Source organism: Rhodamnia argentea, chromosome 9 (assembly GCF_020921035.1).
Source record: "Rhodamnia argentea isolate NSW1041297 chromosome 9, ASM2092103v1, whole genome shotgun sequence".
NCBI classification, from domain to species: domain Eukaryota; kingdom Viridiplantae; phylum Streptophyta; class Magnoliopsida; order Myrtales; family Myrtaceae; genus Rhodamnia; species Rhodamnia argentea.
Genome location: NC_063158.1, coordinates 25,937,645 through 25,958,874, shown reverse-complemented (window position 1 = coordinate 25,958,874; position 21,230 = coordinate 25,937,645). Strand labels below are relative to the sequence as shown.

Sequence of the window (21,230 nt, the reverse complement as noted above, 5' to 3'; positions counted from 1 at the left end):
AGGATAAGATAGCATTCAAATAACATCCAAATCGTCTTGCACGTGCTAGAGATAACGATCAAGGTCAAAAGCTTATTTGTAACAAATGTAAATATTATCCAATGACCTCAAATATTATTACTAACAATCCAATGTCATCATAAAATCACAAAATAAATCCAATCATCCATTGATACGTTTCCTCCCCCAACACGTTCGTCCTTGAGATCGAAGAGCTCATCCATATTACATCAAAACCCTATCTATCACATAAGATAATGATGTTTCAAACCCAGAACAGGTTCAGCCATGACGTGAATGTATGTCAAGAAACTCCAGCATGCTTATCTCATCTTAGAAAATTCATCGGACAACAATTTTTCGAGGAAAGATATTTTCATTTAATCTCATCTATTCTCTAAAAAATTAGATTCATCCAATCTCATGATCAAGTTGAGTTCACTAAAAAAAATCTGACATCATGACAAATCAATTTGCGGTTCTAGCATAGAAGAACTTGAATTCCTTTAATCGCAAAATCGTGAATGTTCGAAGGAGCCTAAAGACAACATGCACATTATCACGTAAACTAGCATGGATGAGCACTCAAAGTTTAAGATTAGTTACCTTTTCCAGACAGATTTTCCAGCAAGCACTTGAGCTGTGATTTTCACCCAAAACAGCCTCCTCTACACCAGATTTGTGCTCTGAATAGCCAAATAAGCTGGCACAGGAATGCAGCTTCGTTAGACAATGAATACGGATCAAAGTAAAGTCAAATTATTGCCTGGACAGAGCTGATTTTTGTGTTGAACAGAATTGGACAGCAGCTGGAGGCAATCCGATTCTCAGCGTCTTGAACTACGACGAACGTCGGGACCGTGGAGGGGCGAAGCACCGAACTGTGATGGCTGAGCGGTGGCGGATCAGTGAACCAAAGCGGCCGCGGGGATGTTGGTGAACAACGGCAAAACAAGGGCAGCTCGTGCGCAGGGGGAAAGCTTCGGCTAGGGGATTGCCTCGACCACGAGGGAGACAATCGAACCCTCGATCTCTCCGAACAACTCTCTACTTTTTCTGCAAATCAATAATGGCTCTTAGAAGTGCTGGAAATTTCAGAACGTGAGCCTCCCTCTTCAACGTGAGCGAAGCCTTATATTTATAAAGCTTGTCTCGGCAATCCTAGTAGGAGTAGGAGTCAATTTGGATCGTTGGATAGAGAGTTCTAGTTAGAACGGGATCGAATGTAAGCCTTAGATTTTAAGAGTCCGCATCCACTAAAACTTTCTGTTATTTGCAGCCAAATAGAGATAAAATTTTAGTTAAGATAAGACTCTAATAAATTTGAATTTTGACCTTAAAAGAGTCCTAATCTAACTAAACACCTATCAATTTCGGCCAAAGTGATGTTGAATGGATTCAGCCGAACAAACATGTCCGTGGGCTTTGAGATGCAATTAGGCATGATTAGATTTCAACTAATTCAATAAAGGCCCTACAAAATAAGCTAAATCAATATCTAAACCCACATGCAACTTTCGGCTCTTTCATGGACTAGCCCCATCAGATTTTCTAATTAAACTATAGGCTTGTCTTGCATTCTTAAACTCAACTAAGGCTTTTCTAAGTAATGGACATTTAACTGAAAGCCTTAATTAAATAATTAAGCCTACATAGACTAAAATTAAAAATAGATCCATTTAGCTTATTAAAATTCGACACACTCCCCATGCCTTGGTCGCAATTTTTCAAACCAAGTTCGATTCAACCGCTGTCAAAATTAAGCTCGGTTGACTCACCTCTGACCTTAAATGCAATGACCGACAGAAAAAATATATATGCAATGCATGAGAAATTATTATTATTTTTTGTGAGAATTATGACTAACTCTCATTTTATGAAGTAAATAAATAAATTCCTACAAAATCAAAATTTAGGTGTCAACAGTGATTGTCCGACTTTGTCTTGCCCGATCTTCTTCATCTTTCGCCTTGTTCTCACGATCGACCTCGGGTTCTATCTTCTTCACTCATATATATTTGCTTCGACTTTGATTTATTGATCTCAAAATCAATGGCTGATATTGATCGGATTGATCGCATTGATGTTAAGTTGGATGGCTCTAATTATGTTATTTGGAAACCCTCGGTGATGGCTGCTCTTGTTTATCGTGATTTATATGAGCATGTTGATGGTATTAGTTCTTGTCCTACATCTTTGTTCGATACTGCTGATCCTAAACCTAGTACTAATCAGATTACATGAAGTGAATCTGAAATTAGGGCTTGGCATGTTGTTGATCGGAAAGCGTTGGAAAATTATTTGGTTCTATTAGCCCCGATCTTCACCCCCAATTTACTCAAATTATTGGTGTAAAACAGTTATTGGATCAAATTGTTGAGATGTTTATGCAAACAGATTCTGTTCGTGTTTATCAGCTTATGCAAGAACTTTGTCGTGCCACTCAAGATACACGATCACTTCTTGAATTTTATAATTATATGACATCTCTTTGGTCCCAACTTGATGTACTAGCTCGTCTAGCATGACCCACGTGTATTGGTTGCATTACTTGTGCTGCATTTAAACTTGAAGATCAAAACAAGAATCGTTTGTACTAATTCTTGATGCAACTCTCACCAGATTTTCAGGGCGAAGTTAGATTCTCTATCGTTATCCTAAACCATCCCTTTCTGATGCAGTCAAAGAACTTCAGGCTGAGGAAACCAGACGAGGAATTCTTGGTGCTCCTCCATCTCTAGATCCCTCCGTAGTACTGGCCACCCCACAGCCTGATTTCCAATCTGGCTCCTCTCACCGTGGTTTCCAGTCTACCTCCTCTCAACGTGGTTTTCAATCTGGCTATTCTCAACGTAGTTCTAAGTGTGGTTTTGTGCGTGGCTCCCAGCATGCCTCTTCTCAGCGAGGTTTACGTTTTTATTGTAACTTCTACAAGTAAAATGGACATACTGAGGGTCGATATTTTCAGAAGATGCATGATCTTCCTGATATACCCTCTTCTTAGGAAATTTGTTAGACGTTGACTCTAATCGTGTGCAACTCATCAAAATTCTTGGCATGGGGGGTATGGGTAAAACGACTCTCGCCAAGATTGTCTTCAACAAGCTCTCTTCTTATTTTGGAAAATCTTGTTGCTTCCTTGAAGATGTTCAAGCGAAGTCATCAAGAACTGGTGGCCAACTTGAGTTGCAAAAAAGGTTGATATCCGAAATTGGGGGTCCTGATGGAATTGTGACGTGGTTGGGGTTGGCCAAGTAGGAGGTGTGTTCCTATTTCCAAAAGCACCTCCAATACTTATTTAAGATTATTACAGTTTGATTAAAAGGCCACATCGAACAGGAGGAACAGGAATTGGAGCAGAGGAGAAGGCTGGGGAGAGTGTGGTTCCAATGGCTGAGCTTCAACAGTTTGCTGCACTGCGTCCTCCCCTGTTTCTTCCCCTCTGATTAAGAAGCCATTTCAAATGGGAATTAAAGCAGAGGAGAAGGCAGGGGAGAGTGTCTTTTCAATGCCGGAGCTTCAGCAGATTGTGATGTTGATTGCCGGTTAAGATGGCCGATTATTTGGCAGTGGAACCGGAGAGGCCCCTCTCTCAAAGACGTCAGAGGAGGCTCGCCATCAATTCAGCACCAAGTTGGCTGAAAGCAAAGCGAGAGAATACAGAAACACTCGAAAATGCAAAGGAGGGCATACTTACTTGCCCATTTGAGTGATCAATACCAATGCAAAAACCAACTCCTCCCTTTCTTAAATCGCCAGCCCTTCATTCCATTAAGTGACGATATCCCCCATTCCCTTTCCTTGTGTCGTGTGTTTCGGGTAGAGTCGCACATAATTTTTAAGTTTATGCGCGATACAGCATATGCCACTTTTAAACAAGAACGTCCCTAATTTCTAAATGTAGATGAATGCAGTAAAGGATGAGATTGCAAGACCATGGCATCCTTGATATTTTTCTAAAGGAGTTAAATTGTGGCGTTATTGCCAGATTCAATCCTTAATGTTCATGACATGCCAAAAGATCTTCTTTGTTGTCGAAATTTTGGTGTAAATAGCAGAAACTCCAATAATAAGTTCAACATATTACAAGGGATAATTGTCCAAAAAGCCATAAACGTATTGTATGATGGCTAATTCAGTCTTAAACTTTTTAATTGTGCCAATTCAGTCTCAAATCTTTTGACAATTTGCCAATTTGGTCCTGAACTTTTCATTGTGTTAATTTAGCCCCAAACCTTTTGAAATTTTGCCAATTTACTCCTTGTCATCACAAGGCGAGGTCAACCTCGCCCGAGGCTTGTGAGGCCACTAGTGAGGCGAATTCACTAGCCCGGTGAGGTTGAGCCTTGCCAATGGCCGGTTGCCAGCCATCGCCGAGGCCCGACGATCGGCTAGAGGTAGAAGGAAAGAAAAAGAGAAAGAACAGAAAAGAAAAAAGAAATGAAAAATAGTAAAATTAAAAATATGTATAAAAATAATTCACGTCAATATATGCCGTGCCACATTGGATGGCAAACCCTAACTAGACCGTCACATTAGCTAATTGCCAGAATGACTAAATTCGTTAAAATATTCGGTACTAACTGGAAAAATCATCAAAATGTTTAGGACTATAAAACTGAATTAGCAAATTGTCAAAAATATTTATGACTTAACTGAAACATTTGAAAAGTTTAAGACTGAATTGGTCGCGTAGGATAGGTTTAAGATTTTTTTAACAAATTTTCCAAAAAGAAAATATGATTAAGAAAGTTCAATCCCCGCTTAGGCGCATGGCATGGCAAAATTACCGGTCGATTGCACATGGGGCCAGCAACTGGATGCATGACAGTCGATATAACTATAATTATATAAGATGGATAAATCGGAATGGTGAAGAGGGTAGAGAGAAAGTAACCATTTAATTCCTTGGCTTCTGCACATGAAGCCAGTCGACTACATGCAAGTGAGGAAGGCCATTCTGGCAAGAAAAAGGCAAGAAACAAGCCTTATTCTTGTAGTAACTCTGAATTTACTTCTTTTATTCACGTTTATTTAATTTTTCTTTGCAATTTAGGGATTAGATAGTGTTTTGGCCAATTTCCGTGCATCTTGACTAGTTCACCACTCCAAGCGATCTTAAGGCTGCACTCCTCTACATCAATGTAGCGTAAAGTACAAAATCGATAAACAACTATTTACACATTGAAAATAGTTCACCTGTCATGTCTAGCAATATCACCTAGGGCTGAATAGGTAATTTTAAGCGAATTTGACTAGAAATTGCAGAATTAAAAGAATCAAGTCAAATGTCACACAAAATCTGAATATGAATGCATGCAGTTTATGATTCTGAACACTTGTATTTAATATTCCATCAAACGCAGCAAGAAGAGTTTGGGGATAGAGAAAATTACACATGATGATTATAGTGGTTCAACTTAGATCAAGTTTACGTCCACTTTCCCATGCTGACAGTCGATAGACTAAATTTCACTAGATGAATGAATGAGAGTTCACAAGAAGTGATGATGCTCTTCTAGATAGATCACACTATCTAATCTCAACTACCCTTACAAAGCCTGTCAATGATTGTTGTGACATCTTGAATTCCGACCCACTTTTGAAGTTATGAATGAATGAAATATCTCATTGAGTCTAATCTCACTCGGAGTTGATCCCTCTCGAGCAGACTAATCAAATGGGAATGGCTAGCTAAGAAAATCAAGTACGTAGACTTAAGAACTTGATCCTGGATTGACTCTTTGGCCATGAAAATTGTCGAGGGAATATTCCGGACCAATATAGGCCGATCTTAGAATGATTAAGGAACGATTTGGATAATACCCTACGCTTGGATCACGGGTGATTCCGTTTGACCTCGTATGGGTTCCGAACGTCCCTAAATTATTTTCTAATGATCGTGTCCATCGAAACTAGTGATTGACCCTCGCAATTGAATGACGACCAAAGTCGCCATGGCTCAAGAAATTCTCAAACGTGATATTAATCACGAGTCGATACGCGTAACTCTTAAAAGCCGCCTGTTAGTTTGAGATACGCTGAAATTTCAATTGATCGAGATTAATCGCGAATCGAGCTTCAGAATTTGACGTCGGACCTTCGGGGGTTCCAATAATTAAATTTTGGACGTTTCCTCATCCAGTGTATAATTTCTTCACGGTTCGCCCCAAAGGGTTCGGGAAAAATAAAATTTGGACCGGAGATAGGAAAAGACCCATTTACTCTTGAAAAATATCCAAGTTTTCACTTTGGCTCAAGGGCATTTTGGTCAAATAATCCCTTTGACCGAAAATGTTGACTATTCCTTGGTGAGAAATGACCATTTTGCCCCTCTTGCATTCAAGACACCAAAATATCTCTCCCAAAATATTATCCTACCCTTTATTATTAAATGTTGGTCTTCTTCTCCAAATTTTCAAGACAACATTCTCTCTCTACCTCACTTCTCTGTCTCTTGGCCGAAACCTCCATTGTTGCCCTCCCTCACCGAAAATTCTATAAGCTTCCATCGGTTTAGCCTTGAATCGCCGGAGCTCGACTACCACCCGAACCACCTTAAACCGCCGGAGTTTTGTGAAATTTTAGCCGAGCAAGGGAGTCGCCGGAGCCGCCGGTTGGAACCAAGATTTCTTCGCCCGTTTCTCGTCGGAAAACTTGCAAAAATTGTTGTAAGTTGGTCCCTAACCTTATATTAGGTACTTAGGGTGCTAATGGACTTGAGATTTGGTAGATTTTGGTGAAAAATTGGTTGTTTTTGGCTATTTTTATGCCTTGGCCGAGAATGAAGTTTTGAGGAGAGAGAAATCATGTTCTTGAAGTGAATAGTGAATTCAAGAGGATATTTGCATAGTTAAAGTTGGACCATGGTTACTTTTGCTAACTCTAGTTACTTTATGCAATTACTTTAACCATGGTTAGGTTAGTTATTAACTCCAGTTAATTTTTAAACCATGGTTAGATTATATTTTAACTATAATTACTTTTATGTGACAATATGTTGTTATGCCATGGAATTAATTGAGTATGGTATTATTATAGTTTAGTACTATAGTAGTATTAATTGTACGTTAGAATATTTAAATTGTTCGGCCTCAATAAATTCCCACGTTGGTATAATTAAATTGTATGGTGCATATTAATTGCACGTTAGTATAATTTTAATCGTACGTTATTTATTTATTGCTACGTTAGCATAAATATGATCGTATGGCGTAAATTGAATTCTGCGGTAACATAAATTGATCGGATGGTCTAGATTAATCTATGGATTAGCATGAATTAATCGGGTGGTCCCGATTTATTAATTTTCTAACGTGAGTGAATCACGTGGTTCCGATCGAGTATCCGCCGATTACGATTTAATAGAGTTGTCTCGATTGGGCAATTGAGGACAATTAGAAAGATCGTGTGGTCCCGATCTTTTGTTGGAGAAAAATTGAGAAGATCGTGTGGTTTCGATCTATCGTCCGAGGGAATTGGTGAGACCGGATGGTCTCGATCCGCTAATCAGGGAATTTAGCAAGATCACTGTCGCGACCTAAAAAATAAACAAGTTAAATGCCAGGCTAATGGATTATCAGGTTAATTAATTAACTAACCTAACTCGGACTCTCCCAAGTCCATACCAAATCGCAACTTAAGGTTCGAATAATTAACATGCAATGTAATTTGAATTTGGAGTCGCCACTAATCATTTTCGGTGGGTCGATTAGAAACCTAAATAAAATAGCAGGAGAAAACTATCTTATTTCTACGAACTAGAGATTTTGAATCCGAGGATTTGGTTACGCTAGATTACTCTAACGCCCTTTTGGTACAATTTTCATGAAAAATGTCCGATTCGGCAATTTTGATGGATTTTACTTGAAACTCAAAAGTACAGCTTTTTTGGTTTTTTTTCCCTTTTTTTTTTAGGATGTAAGACATTGAACTTTATGCGATATATACCATGGATGATTTAGAAAGAAAGAAAATGCAGCCAGTCATGATTATTCACAAAAATAAATTAATATGTGATAATGCTAAACTTTGGAACACGTGGCATATCTAAAATAAACAAACAAATGTTCAAACCAAACGATTACATCTTTGTAGATCGAGATGGAGAAGATTACCTTCTATTACACAAAATCTTACTCACGTACACGTTATAGTTTCCTTCAAGATCTCGGAGCTGGAAGAACGTGGCTGTCGTCGAAAATGGCAAGTAGTGGCGTTGTTGGGTGGCAAGAGGCGAAGTATGTGTCGGGACTCGTCGAAGATGATGCTCAACTAAAGCTCTTTTCTTCACTCTCAAATTTTTTCTTCTGGTTTTTCTCAAGGATTCTCTCAATTCTTTTCTCCTCCAAAAACTCTCTCAATTCTCTTCCACAAAAAACCTCCCCTCTCTTCAAGAACTCTTCTTCTTTTATAGGCAAAGTTCTTCATCCTTCATTCTTCATCTTCATTTCCTTACCTTCCATTTTCATCTTCTCTTCTTCATCTTCATTTCCTCACCTTCCATTTTCATCTTCTCTTCTTCATATTATCTTCTCTTCACCATCTTCCTTTCTCCATTTTCTTTTGGTATTTGCAATACAATCCCTGAAGTTCCAAGTATTTGCAATACGGTCCCTGAAATTTCAAGTATTTGCAATACAGTCCCTGAAGCCCAAATCCTCTCGGTGCATTTTTCCACCCCGTGCCTAGTCTAGACGCATGCTAAATTAAGTGTTCTGCTTGCCCACTTATATGCCAATGCAATGTAAGCTAAAAATAAATATGTGAGATGATTTTTCTTTAAAACTAAAATTAGTTCTAATTTTTATGCAAAAAATAGATTAGTCAAAATTTAGGTGTCAATAATCACATGGCGAAGATTGAACGATCGGAAGTATTTAAGTGATCGAGTAGTATCGGACGAGCGATCCGTCGTCCGAGGGAATTGGTGAGACAGAATGGTCTCGATCCGCTAATCAGGGAATTTAGCAAGATCACATGGCGAAGATTGAACGATCGGAAGTATTTAAGTGATCGAGTGGTATCGGACGAGCGATCGAGGAATCATTGTGGTGTATGGTCTTATGTGGAATAAATTGAGAGGAAATGTGGAATTTTACCCCGAGGCGTTATGACCCGGGGTTCGTATTTTATAAGACCATATTTTGCTTGAGGCGTTATGACGCGGGCTCGGTTATTATTATTTTACCCCGATGCGTTAAACGCGGGGTTGTGCTGATTATATTATCTTGATGCGTTAAACGAGAGATATTTTAACCTGATGCGTTATTACGCAGGTTACAGTGACTCGATGCGTTATTACGCGGGTCCGTCCATTCTCAGAAATTATGAGGGTCGTATTCAATCAAGTCGTCTGAGGCCAAAGTGAGCCGTATTCGTCTGATTGTCCGAGACCGAGAAGGTACGAAAGTCATGTTCAATTAAGTCGTCCGAGACCAAAGTAAGTCGTGTTCGACTAATTGTCCGAGACTTAATCCGGTCGTGTTCCTATGTGTCCAAGACCGAGATTTATGGGTCATATTCCTTTGTGTCTGAGACATTGGCATATATATAGAGCCGTGTTCTATAAAGGTCCGATGCTCAATGTTATGAACTGGTATGATGTCGGTGGAGTAACGTGGATATTTATATTATGGCCTGATGCATTAAACGCGGGCCTCGGAGCAGGTGGAACATTTTATTGTCAGAATGAGGCGTGGAACACCGAAACGGGAGTAACATAGAATATTTGAGAAGGTGTGGTCTAATGCATTAAACGCGGGCCCCGAAGCACGTGGGATATTGTATTGTCAGACCGAGGCATGGAATGCCGAAACGGAAGTAATATAGAATATTTGAGAAGGTGTGGGAATTTTTGGAGAAAGAATGGAATATTCGGGAAATTATTTGTGGAATTTTTTATTGTCGGATGATTTGTTGGAAATTGCTCGTCTAAGACGTGTCTGGAGGCACTAGAGCCCTAACCTAGGGTTAGGGGCTTTCTTACTAAGATGTTATCTCACCCCGTCGTGGGCTCTCATTTTTCAGACACTCTGCCTCAACAATGGATGATCCGCCCAGGAGATTCGGTATTCCTCGAGGTCATGGTACCAGGAGAAGATGGGGAGGTTGTAGAGCCATCGGATGCGGAACAGCCACTTGAGCTTGACGAGGATGAGTTGGAGGCAAGAGATGATATAGTACCGGATAGCGAGGACGAGGCCTAGGGTAGTTGGCCTCTTGAGCTTTTGTAGAGTATTTTCTTTTGGAAGCATAGCGGGCTTCGACCACGTAATCTTTTGTTATAGTTGGTCGGCTTCTGAAGCCCTAGGTTTGAAGGTTGTAACATTTGTGTATATATGTACATAAGTTTGTTTTACCGTCCCAACTCATCGTGATGTTAATTGGTTTCTATATGGGGAATTGTTTCTGCTTCCACAAGTGTTGTATTTGTTGGCCTTTGAATCCTGGAGAACTGTACACGGTCGTGGCCGGGTGGGATGTCGACGGCTCGCAGGATTCGGTTCGTGACAATTGTTGTATAAAACTCATGAAGACAAGTATGTAGTATGTGAAGCAATCTTGCACTTTGGAATTATTGATTCTAATTGTGCACTCGTAGCAGCACCGTTTATTTCCTTTTATACTCTCTCACCTCCAAACTAGCCATTGGATAAGTCTTCGACGGATCACCCTTTGGTTGGACTTCTTCAGTCTTGTTAAATGAGACTGTATCAAGAAGATTTGGTGACCGTTGAGTGCTGAATCTGAACGCCTCCAATCCAATTGCCCATACAACTAAATCTTTGATTTCATAAGTAAAGTTCTTCATTTATGGAAGTCTACTTGTCTCTAGAAAGACAATCTCCAACAAAGATATTCTACTACCTATTGGAGAATTATCTTGTAAATCGAAGACTATAAAGTCCCTCCAAAAGTATTCTCCAGCCGCATATGGCATGCATCATATGATGGGTCTTCAAATAAAAGCAATTTTTGAGACTTAACATGTTGCAGTTACTGAAAAGCTTTCAGAAAAAAGATCAGCCTCCAAAAACTAAATAGAAAGAACACTGAATTTGAGCTAAATAAAGTCCCTGTTGATGCTCACACATATGCCTTTATTCAAAGGTGTAGTTGGATCTACTAAAGTGACACTTTACTTATTCTGGATAACATCATTCTACTTCTTCAAAAACAAATACATGATACTTTGGAACACCAACTAAAATCAGTATAAGCTTCTTCATTCACATGTATCGCCCGAAATGAAATACATTAAAATATTTACCAATTTCATTTTGACCAAGGACAGTTTTTTCAATATCAAAATATATTAGAGGAGGTTTTCTCATCATCATTAACAATCGTCTAAGCATTAGTAAATTCAGTAAAGTGTATGTGAATTAAGAACCACACTGCTACACTTTCAAAGAAATGGGGCGACCTCAGTTGGTACATTCAAGACACTTGGAAGAAGTTCATGGAATGCAGGCATCAGCAAATAAAAGAAACGGTTCCTGAATATTGAATAACCAATTGAACATTAGTGAAATCATGATTATTTTTTTTAGGTTACCAAGCTTATAGAGTTTGCAACATACTAATTATTTTTTAACCATTTTCTCATTGACCCACGGCATTTCAGGTTTTCCGATTCTCTGCTTGATTATTTCCTCATGACGTGTAGACGCGGCCTCTTTCTCTGTTAAAAAACATTGGGGTGAGAGATAGAGAGAGGAATAAATAAATTTGATTCCCTGGCTTCCACGCATTTCATGCTATAATCTCCGTTCTTTCGGTCCTCTGTACATGGCGCCTGCAACTGGGAATGGTGAAGAAGAGGGTAGACAGAGAGAGAGCGAGAGAGAATTCACATGGGGCCTGCAACTATGTCATAAATAAGTCTTTTGTAAACTTTCTTAGATCTAGATCTCTCACAGAGAAAGAGAGAGAGATGTTTGACGTTCTGTTTCAACCACTTCTCATATGACCCATATCATTTGGTTGGTTTTCCTATATCTTCTCCATTGTTTCCTCGCAACGTGCCTCTTTCTCTGTTAAGAACATTGGCACAGAGAGAGAGAGAGAGAGAGAGAGCGATCTGTTAAGCTTACCAAACTAATGCTATGACGAGCTCAGATGCAGGTACATCAACGGGAAGCGAGTACCAAGTGTTCTTGAGTTTTAGAGGACCCGACACTCGCACTGGGTTCACCGATGTCCTCTACCATAGTTTGACCGATGCTGGAATCCATGTCTTCCAAGACGACGAAGAGCTCCGTGTTGGGGAAAGGATCGATGGATCTCTTCTGCAGGCGATCGACGACTCGAGGATCTACATACCCATCTTCTCTCAGACCTACGCTTCGAGTCAATGGTGCCTCCGCGAGCTCGCGCACATCATGGCAAACACCTCTAAATCAGAAGGTAATAAAAAGGTCTTGCCTATTTTTTTCGACGTGGATCCTGACGATGTTAAGCTGAAAACCCCATTGTATCGTGATGCCATACTCAATTTGGAGCTTGAGAAGAAGGTGAGCACTAGACACGTAGATGCGTGGAGAAAAGCTCTCATAGAGGTTGATGCGATCAAGGGATGGGAAGTGAAGAAGTACAACGGGTAAGCTTACCTTCCCTAATTTTCCTTAACACTCAATCATAGATGTAAATATTCCAGTATGATTGAGGTGAACTTCTAGTATAATAATACTACATAAATATCAGATTGTGGGCAGTGGGACGAAAAAGAATGGGATAATGAAATGCCATTCACATTTGCTATCAATGTGAAATGCATAGTGAAGTTACAGTCCTGATCTCTGCGTTAGTTGTCTGCTAGTTGATAGCTAGTTTTGGAGCTTTCGACATCAAAAAGCCTATTTGGTCTCATTACATGGCGCACGAGTTTCCAAGTGCATAAAGAATATGTTATATTGTTATGCATTGATGTAAATGTCCAATATGGACTCTTAGAAGATCCTTTTAGATTATTGTTGTTCCATTATCTATACGATTATTGTGCCGTATTTCCAGTGCTTGAATAAACAGCAGCTCTAGCTAAAGAAAATTGTGACATCGCATTGTTCCTCCGCTGATTTGGTCTTGCATTGTGGCAGCCATGGCGAATTGATCAATCTGGTGGTTGTGGAAGTCGTGGAAAAGCTAAAGACAAAACATAGATATGTGACGGAATATTTAGTTGGAATTGATGACCAAGCATTAGCAGTAAGCAAATTAGTAGACATCAACTGCGGTGGGGTGCGATTCATTCAAATTCATGGGATGGGAGGTATCGGTAAAACGACTCTCGCCAAGGTCGTCTTCAATGAACTCTCTTCTGATTTTGGAAAGTGTTGTTGTTTTCTTGAAGATGTTCGATCAAAGTCATCAACAGATGTTGACTTAATTGAGTTGCAAAAAAAGTTATTATCCGAAATCAGCCACTTTGCAGGAACAAAGAGCATTAACGAAATTGATTATGGAATGAAGAGGATTGAAGAAGTACTTCGCAATAAGAAAGTTCTCCTCGTACTTGATGATGTTGATAATAGTGAACAAGTGGAGAAATTAATTGGAAAGAGTACTTTATATTCAGGATCCAGAATATTGATTACAACTAGAAATAAAAATGTCTTGCAAATACGCAGAGCGAAGGAGGATCAAATGTTAAAGTACGAAATGGAATTGATGAGTTGTGATCATGCTCTTGAGCTTTTTAGTAAGCATGCATTCGATAGAGACTCTCCTTTGGATGAGTATTGTGATCTCTCCAGGGAAATTGTATCTCATCTTGGGAGGCTTCCATTAGCTCTTGAAGTAATTGGTTCGCTCCTCTACCACAAGAAGAAACAAGAACAATGGAAAAAGACATTGGAGGATTTAAGAAAGGCACCACATGATGAGGTTTCTGCAAAGTTGAGGATCAGCTATGATGCCTTAAGTTTTGAGCAACAACAAATTTTCCTCGATATTGCGTGTTTTTTCATTGGTGAGGATAAAATGAATGCAATTTACATGTGGGAAGATTGTGGATTTCTCCGAGATGATGGAGTTGTTGTCCTCAACAATATGTGTTTGATAAAACTGTTAGAAGACAATAGATTTTGGATGCACGATCAACTTAGAGATTTTGGGAGAGAAATTGTTCGTCAAGAGAATCCACTAATTCCTGGAAAGCGTAGTAGGTTATGGACTCGTGAGCAAATCCTCGATACAATAACCACAAAGGAGGTGAACTTCCTCAAGGGGAAATTAATAGTTTTTCTATTGGAAAATCCTCTACGCAACACTAGGACGCTATTTTTTTTATTTTATTTTTTCTTTTCTCATCTTTAATCTTTTTCCTCTAAAATAGAATACTGAGTACCACTTATATCTTGCTCTGTTTTGCAGACGAAGAGGGACGTTCAAGCATTGGATCTTAATCTATCCAAGGATCATCTTACGGCCATTATTAGAAATGAGGAGAATGAAAGACTTCAACGAAAGAGGTCCCTCAAATTAAATGAGGGAACCTTCATTGATAACCTAATGAATAGTCCAACCGAGCAAATCCCTGGTACAATGACCACAAAAGAGGTGAAGCTCCTCAAGAGGAAACTAACAGTTTTTTTATTGGTAAATCCTCTACGCAACACTAGGACGCTATTTTTTTTATGTTCTTTTTTCTTTTCTCATCTATAATCTTTTTCCTCTAAAATAGAATACTGAGTACCACTCATATCTTGCTTTGTTTTGCAGATGACGAGGGACGTTCAAGCAATGGATCATCTTACGGCCATTATTAGAAATGAGGAGATTGAAAGATTCCAACGATTAAGGTACCTCAAATGAAATGTGGGTACCTTCATTGGTAACCTAGAGAATTGTCTAACCGAAGTAAGATGGTTTTCTTGGAGTCATCCTCCTCCAACGTCTAAGCCAACCAATATGCACTTAAAGAATGCGGTCATCTTTGAATTTTCGCACAACGGCTTGATAGATGAATCAAAATTACAGAGCTTAATCAAGGTGTGTAATATGCCTTTTCCTATACCATTTTCTCCTATAGTAATATTTGAACGTTCATGCATTGAGTATTGTATTCATTTTGACAGATGGCCAGAAAATTGAAAGTTGTTTCTCTTACAAGTTGTGACAGACTAATCGAAACACCAAACTTCTCTGGATGCCCGAATTTGGAGAGGCTTACTTTCAAAGATTGTTCCAGTTTGAGGAAAATTGACAGTTCTATTGGGAAGTTGAAGTGTCTAATTTACATAAGTATTAGTGCTAGCATTCATCTTAAAGATTTGCCGGAAGAAATTGGGGACTTGGTGAGTCTGCAGCACCTCTCTGTAAAAGATTGTTATTTTGTGAAACTCCCAGATTCCATATGGAAGTTGAAATCATTACGTGAGGTGCACTTTGAAAGTAAGTATTATGGATTAGATTCAGCAAATTCATGGGAGTTACCTAGTGCTGTTGGAATGCTCCGGAAGTTAGAAGTGCTTGTAGTCTTTAGCCGCTCTCTAAAAGGTAAGCTTCCTTATGAAATCGGAAGTTTGTCCTTTCTAAGAATCCTAAAACTATGTTGGACTCGTGTTAGTGAAGTTCCAACGACCTTTAGCATGCTTCCACGCCTCCAAATGTTGGACTTATGGGGATGTGACAAGATTCAAGAGTTGCCGGCGCTCCCAGCAAGTTTGACCTATCTACGAGTGCGGTCTGTATCGCTTCGGGTAGTCCCAGATCTCGTGAACTTGACTAACTTGGTTGAGTTGGATCTAGATAATAGTGGAGGAGGAGGACATAGACTCGGTACTGGTGAATTAAGGTGGATTGGGAAGTTATCCAAACTGAATAAATTGAGATTGAGACTTAGAAATGTGCGTGCTCCTGCTGAGCTGGCTTCCCTTCCTCTGCTCAACCAACTTCATATGATTGGATTGGACCTGCAAACCTTTCCAGAGCTTCCCTTGTCTCTACAAGAGCTATACCTTGATGATTACAGTTCTATTGTGTCGCTCACTCAAAATCTGAGAAATTTGTCAAGTTTAGGGCTCTTTGATTCCCCAATGCAAGAATTTGTACTCGATGGGCTTCAACTTCCAAATATAACGGAGTTGCGCGTAGTGAATTGTGGGTCCCTCGAGAGAATTACGCTGTCAAGCATGAGGACGCTGCAAATTGTCGATGTGAGAGGTTGTTCAAGGCTAGTTGAGATCCGATTTTCTCGGTTGGAATCACTTCGTACATTGTACATTCAACGATGCCAGTCCTTCGAAAAGCTAGTTGATGTGGAGGAAGCTGGGTATGATAATATTGAATTGATTATTCGTTACAGGACTCTAATCCTTCCACTGAGAGCATTAACTATGCTGCAAAGCTTTATGCTGGGGTTTTGCCCTAAGATACTCAAGATACATATTGATGGTACGTCGGAATCATTGGAATACTTCATCCTTTCGGCTTGTGATTATGTGCAAAGTCTCGGTGATTTGTCAAACTTGAGAAACCTCAAGTCTTTATCCATCCACCACTGCGATCGGCTGCGGGTTGTCAAGGGCCTTGACGAACTAGAGTTATTGGATGAGTTGGCAATTAGTGAATGCAAGTCGTTGGGAAGATTGATTAATGTATCAAGCACCAAATTGCCAAATCATTGCGACATAAGCATCTCCGGTTGTAGGGAGGACTTTCGGGGAATACTCGAGTCGTACAAGCACCACCAGGTGAGTATTAGTGAACTTTCTCTCCATCGCATATTCAGCATTCAATTGAGTAAAGAGATTTGTTAATTCAGCTTACTTAGTGTGATCAGACCAATCAAGCTGTCGTCGACAGATACAGATGCATTTAATCCATCTCATTTCTCGTTTTCTACTCCTTTTTCCCCTTTCCTTTCCTTTCTGTCCACAAGAAAGTTCCAAAATTTTAGATAAATTAGGGGACAGGGTCAATTAGTATCAAAGTAAGTGTAAGAACTCCATTAATCTATAAGAAATGACATCGTTGACTTCTTTGTTAGTAAAAAAAGTGCCTTTTATGTGTCATAGGTCTTTTCATTTAAGGAGTGATGTTCATATCGATCTATCATGCACCTCTGCATCCAGCAATTTTTTACATAAGATTTGTTCTTGCTTAAAATAATGTCTATCTTTTTCTTGTTCTATTTATTTTAGAGATAAAGATTGGTACTTGGCAATTTGCTCATTGTAATTTGTATGTGGAGGACGCTCTCTTGGAGCAATTTTCTTCTACCCTATATAGGAGAATCACTTATTGATAGTTTTGATTGAAGCAGAGGAGAAAGCCGTGGAGAAAGTCGTTACTGCTAAAATTGGGAATTCTAGCTGCAATGTATCTCTGGGCCCTTTTCGCAAGCCTCTGCTATGTTCAAAAAGAAAATTGGAGCTTCTGGGCGGTAATTCCTCATTGCGGGATTTTCTTTTATTCCTTTCTGAAGATTGCCCTGCTTTGGTGTTTCTTTTCTGGATTGAGAAAGTGGGTGATTTGGTTGTCGAGTATAAACACTGAAGTGGAACGAATACGGCGAGGTTTTCGATTTAAGTCTGCATTAGAAATTGGGTTGTGAATGTGATGATTCAAGTCTACGACCTGGAGCTATTTGTTGCTGTTTTGCTAGATTTCTTGATCAAATTAACTAATTTGTACAGTCGCATCAATGAACGAAATTTCAATTTTTCACTAGCTTTGTTGTTGATTCTTCGTTTCTTTTGCAGAATAATTAATTACTTGAGAGGAAAAGCTCTCCCCCTCTGTCTTTGTCTCTCTCTCTCTCTCTCAAGTTGTTCCCTCAGTTAGTGAGATTCTGTCCTTCGAAACTCATTTTCATGAAGCAAGATATTTTTTGAGACTTATCTTATAGTTTGATTAAGGGCCACTTCAAACAGGATTATGAATTGAGGCGTAGCCTGCACCACTGTTTTCAATAATATCTCCTTACCTGCTTTAGATATTAGGGATTCTTTCCAACCTTCCAGTTTCTTGTTAACTCTTCCAAGTATCCATGCAAACATACTTTTCTTAGTCTCTCCCCATTCTGAAGGGATACCAAGGTATTTCCCTGTTTTTTCAAGTTCAGGGACTTGCAGTTCAGAGGCCATGTTGGATCTTAAGGACTGTGGACATCCTGAACTGAAATAAACTCCTGATTTGTCTAGGTTTATCTCCTGTCCAGATGCAAAGCAATACCGATGTAGTACTTCAGACAAAGATTGGCATTCTTGGATTCTCCCATCTAAAAAGAAGATGGAATCATCCGCGAATAGGAGATGTGAAAGGGTTGGACAGAAGGAGTTAATCTTTATACCCTGGATACTTCCATCTTCCCCTGCTTTCTTCATCATTAGGGATAACACATTTGCAACCAAGTTAAATAGATAAGGGGACAAAGGATCACCTTGTCGAAGCCCTCTGGATGGTTTGAAATAAGGAAAGAGGATTCCCATTAAAATTAACACTGAAAGAGACTGACGTTACGCATTGCATAACCCAAGTTATCCATATTTCACTAAAACCCATTTTTCTCAAACATTCCTCCAAGAAATCCCATTCTATTCTGTCATAAGCCTTTTTCATATCAATTTTCAAAACCGCCTGAAGTTTTCTCCTCGTTTTCTTTACTCTAAGTTGATGAAACACTTCCTGCACTATCATTATATTGCCCTGGATAAGCCTCCCACTCACAAAGGCACTTTGCTCCTGGGCAATCAGGTGCGTCAGCCAAGGCTTAAGTCTATTTGCCATAACCTTGGAGATGATTTTGTAAGCAAAATTGCATAAGCTAATGGGGCGGAATTGATCCAGGGATTCTGGGTAGGGAACTTTCGGCACAAGGGTTATTTGGGTTTTGTTTAAGTCTGGGTTCATGATACCAGTAGTAAAAAAGTTCTTCACAACTGGATATACTTCCGATTGAGTAGTCTCCCAGTGGTATTGAAAAAAATTTCCCATTAAAACCATTTGGACCAGGGGCACTAAGGGGGCTTAGTTGGAAAACAGCTTGTTTGACTTCTTCCAAAGACACCCCTGCTATTAAACAAGCATTCATGTCATCATGTAACATGCTAGGAATGATATCTAACACCTGAAGAAAATTTCTGTGTCCAACTGAATGATATAGGCTCTTGAAGAAGTCTGTTGTCCTTTGGTGTAAGAGACTGTCATTACGTATCCATGATCCATCTTCTTCTTTGAGCATTGAAATTCTGTTACGTTGTCTCCTCTGAATTGTGGTAGCATGGAAGAAATGTGTATTTTTGTCTCCCCACTTCATCCACTTAATTCTTGAATGCATGCCCCAATATATTTCTTCTTGTCTCCATAAAGATTCTATCTCCTCTTGCAGTCGATTTTCTCTGGCTCTATCTGCAGGAATTCCAGATTCATTGGTAATCTCTAGCAGTTCCTTTTTTATATCTTCCATTCTCTAAGAGCAATTTGAGGATCTTTTTCTACTCCACCTTTTTAGTTTAACCGATACTTCTCGAAGTTTTCCTGAAATATCATCTTCTTGATTAGTGGAAGAAAACCAGGTATCATTTACTTCCTGAACAAAATCATCAGCTTCAAACCAAAAATCTTCCACTCTGAATGCCCTGTTCTTTTTTACTTGTTCTGGTGTAATAGATAAGAGAAGTGGACTGTGGTCAGACCCGATCGCAGGGAAGGCATAGGCTACTGCCTCTGGATAAGATACTCTTCATTCCACATTGCTCAGCACCCTGTCTAATTTCTTCTTAACAAAGTCTTCTCCTTCTCTTTTATTTGACCAAGTGAAAGCACATCCCTTGCATTCAATACCCATTAACGCGCAAGAAGCTCCGAAAGCCCTCAGACGATAATGTTCTGCTTTGACGGAGGAATCCAAGAGTTTGTCCTTACCCCAATAGAATATGGTTCCTCGCTTAATTCAACTCTTTTCTCATTCCTAAAGATATTAGAATATTCCACGCAATCTTGTATGACCAGCTGAGCCGCCTGGGAAGGAATTGGAATAGTTTGACAATGTAACATTGCATTCCTATATCGCCACATTCTCGTGCAAACAATTGCTGCATAAAGGGTGAATAGCTTGCAATCCAATCCCATTCTCTGTGCTATTTTTCCTAGATTAAGAAAGTGGTTCACCATCTCTTCTTGAGACCTGAAGGTCCAAGCAGACAAGATAATACCCCATGGGCCCTGTCTCCACAGAATTTGCCCCAGAGGGCATGTTGTGAACAAATGTACCGAATTTTCCTTCGAGGCTCCACACAACGGGCAGGAAGGGTTTGGGATATGGAACAATTGAAATAAGTTACCTTGACATGGCAAGACATTAGCTGATGTCCTCCATGACATCAATTTGTGCCCCTCATGAACTGTAGCCTTCCATATTTTGTTCCAAATCTCAAAGTTGTTGCTATTTTCTGTTCGCGACTTGATGAGTTTGTAAGCAGATTTGACAGAAAATGTTCCATCAGTAGTTGGATGCCAAATCGGTTTGTCCACCCAAATGGAATTTAGCACATGGATCTGAAGAATGGCTTGGACTGAATTTGGGCAAAAGGTCTGATTTAGACTAAAAAGATCACAGGTTTCTGTCCCCGGGGTAAAGAAGCTTTCTATCTTTCTTTGCTTCGAAATAGGATCTGGATCAATAAAAGAAGGCAGATGAGATAAGATGTTAAGAATCCAAGGGTCATTTCCAACCTCAATCGACTTCCCATCCCCTATCTGATACAAAGTTCATAATTTTAGTATTCTCTAGTATGCATGATTGCCTTCCACAAAGGAGAAGCTGATGCCTTGACCTCGTGATCCATAACTTGCCTCCATCTTGGATCATTCCCCAACCAAGTTTTAGTAGCAAAGCATTGTTGAAATCCCTATTCTGCCGAAAACACTTTCCTCCACACTTTTTGTTTCTACACAGATAATCCCAACATCTAGGTGTAAAGTACATGTTTTTCTCTTTTCGCACACTCCACCAGAATTTTCTTGTAGAGGCATCGAGTCGGTCACAAGTGCTTTGTGGCAGCCGACTAGATTGCATATCATATATCGGTGTGCTCTAAACAACCAATCGAATATATGTTGCTCTACCCGCCCAAGATATTGTCTTCCTTTTCCAAGTGCTAAGTATGTTAACAACCTTCTATTCAAGGAATTTATATTTTGTCCTAACTTTTCCTAGTTGGAATAGGGGATTTCCAAGGTACAGTGCTTCAGGATTGGTCTTTCGCCTGTGGAGCTCATCC

The 21,230-nt window shown here is 39.5% G+C and overlaps 1 protein-coding gene across 1 annotated transcript; it reads left to right on the top strand.

The window, feature by feature from the left end:
* The first annotated feature begins 12,034 nt into the window (after positions 1-12,034).
* LOC115742902 (disease resistance protein L6-like) lies at positions 12,035-17,502 on the top strand. Its single transcript, XM_048284840.1, has 5 exons — positions 12,035-12,604; positions 13,101-14,214; positions 14,377-14,601; positions 15,081-16,697; positions 17,236-17,502. The coding sequence occupies exons 1-5, from the start codon at positions 12,111-12,113 to the stop codon at positions 17,500-17,502; spliced, it is 3,717 nt and encodes a 1,238-aa protein (XP_048140797.1). The 5' UTR covers positions 12,035-12,110.
* Positions 17,503-21,230: the final 3,728 nt, after the last annotated feature.

Coding starts and splice junctions, on each gene's coding strand:
- LOC115742902 (XM_048284840.1), top strand. CDS start 12,111: ATGACGAGCTCAGATGCAGGTACATCAACGGGAAGCGAGTACCAAGTG. Junction 12,605..13,100: donor GAAGTGAAGAAGTACAACGG/GTAAGCTTACCT, acceptor GCATTGTGGCAG/CCATGGCGAATTGATCAATC. Junction 14,602..15,080: donor AACTAACAGTTTTTTTATTG/GTAAATCCTCTA, acceptor TCATTTTGACAG/ATGGCCAGAAAATTGAAAGT.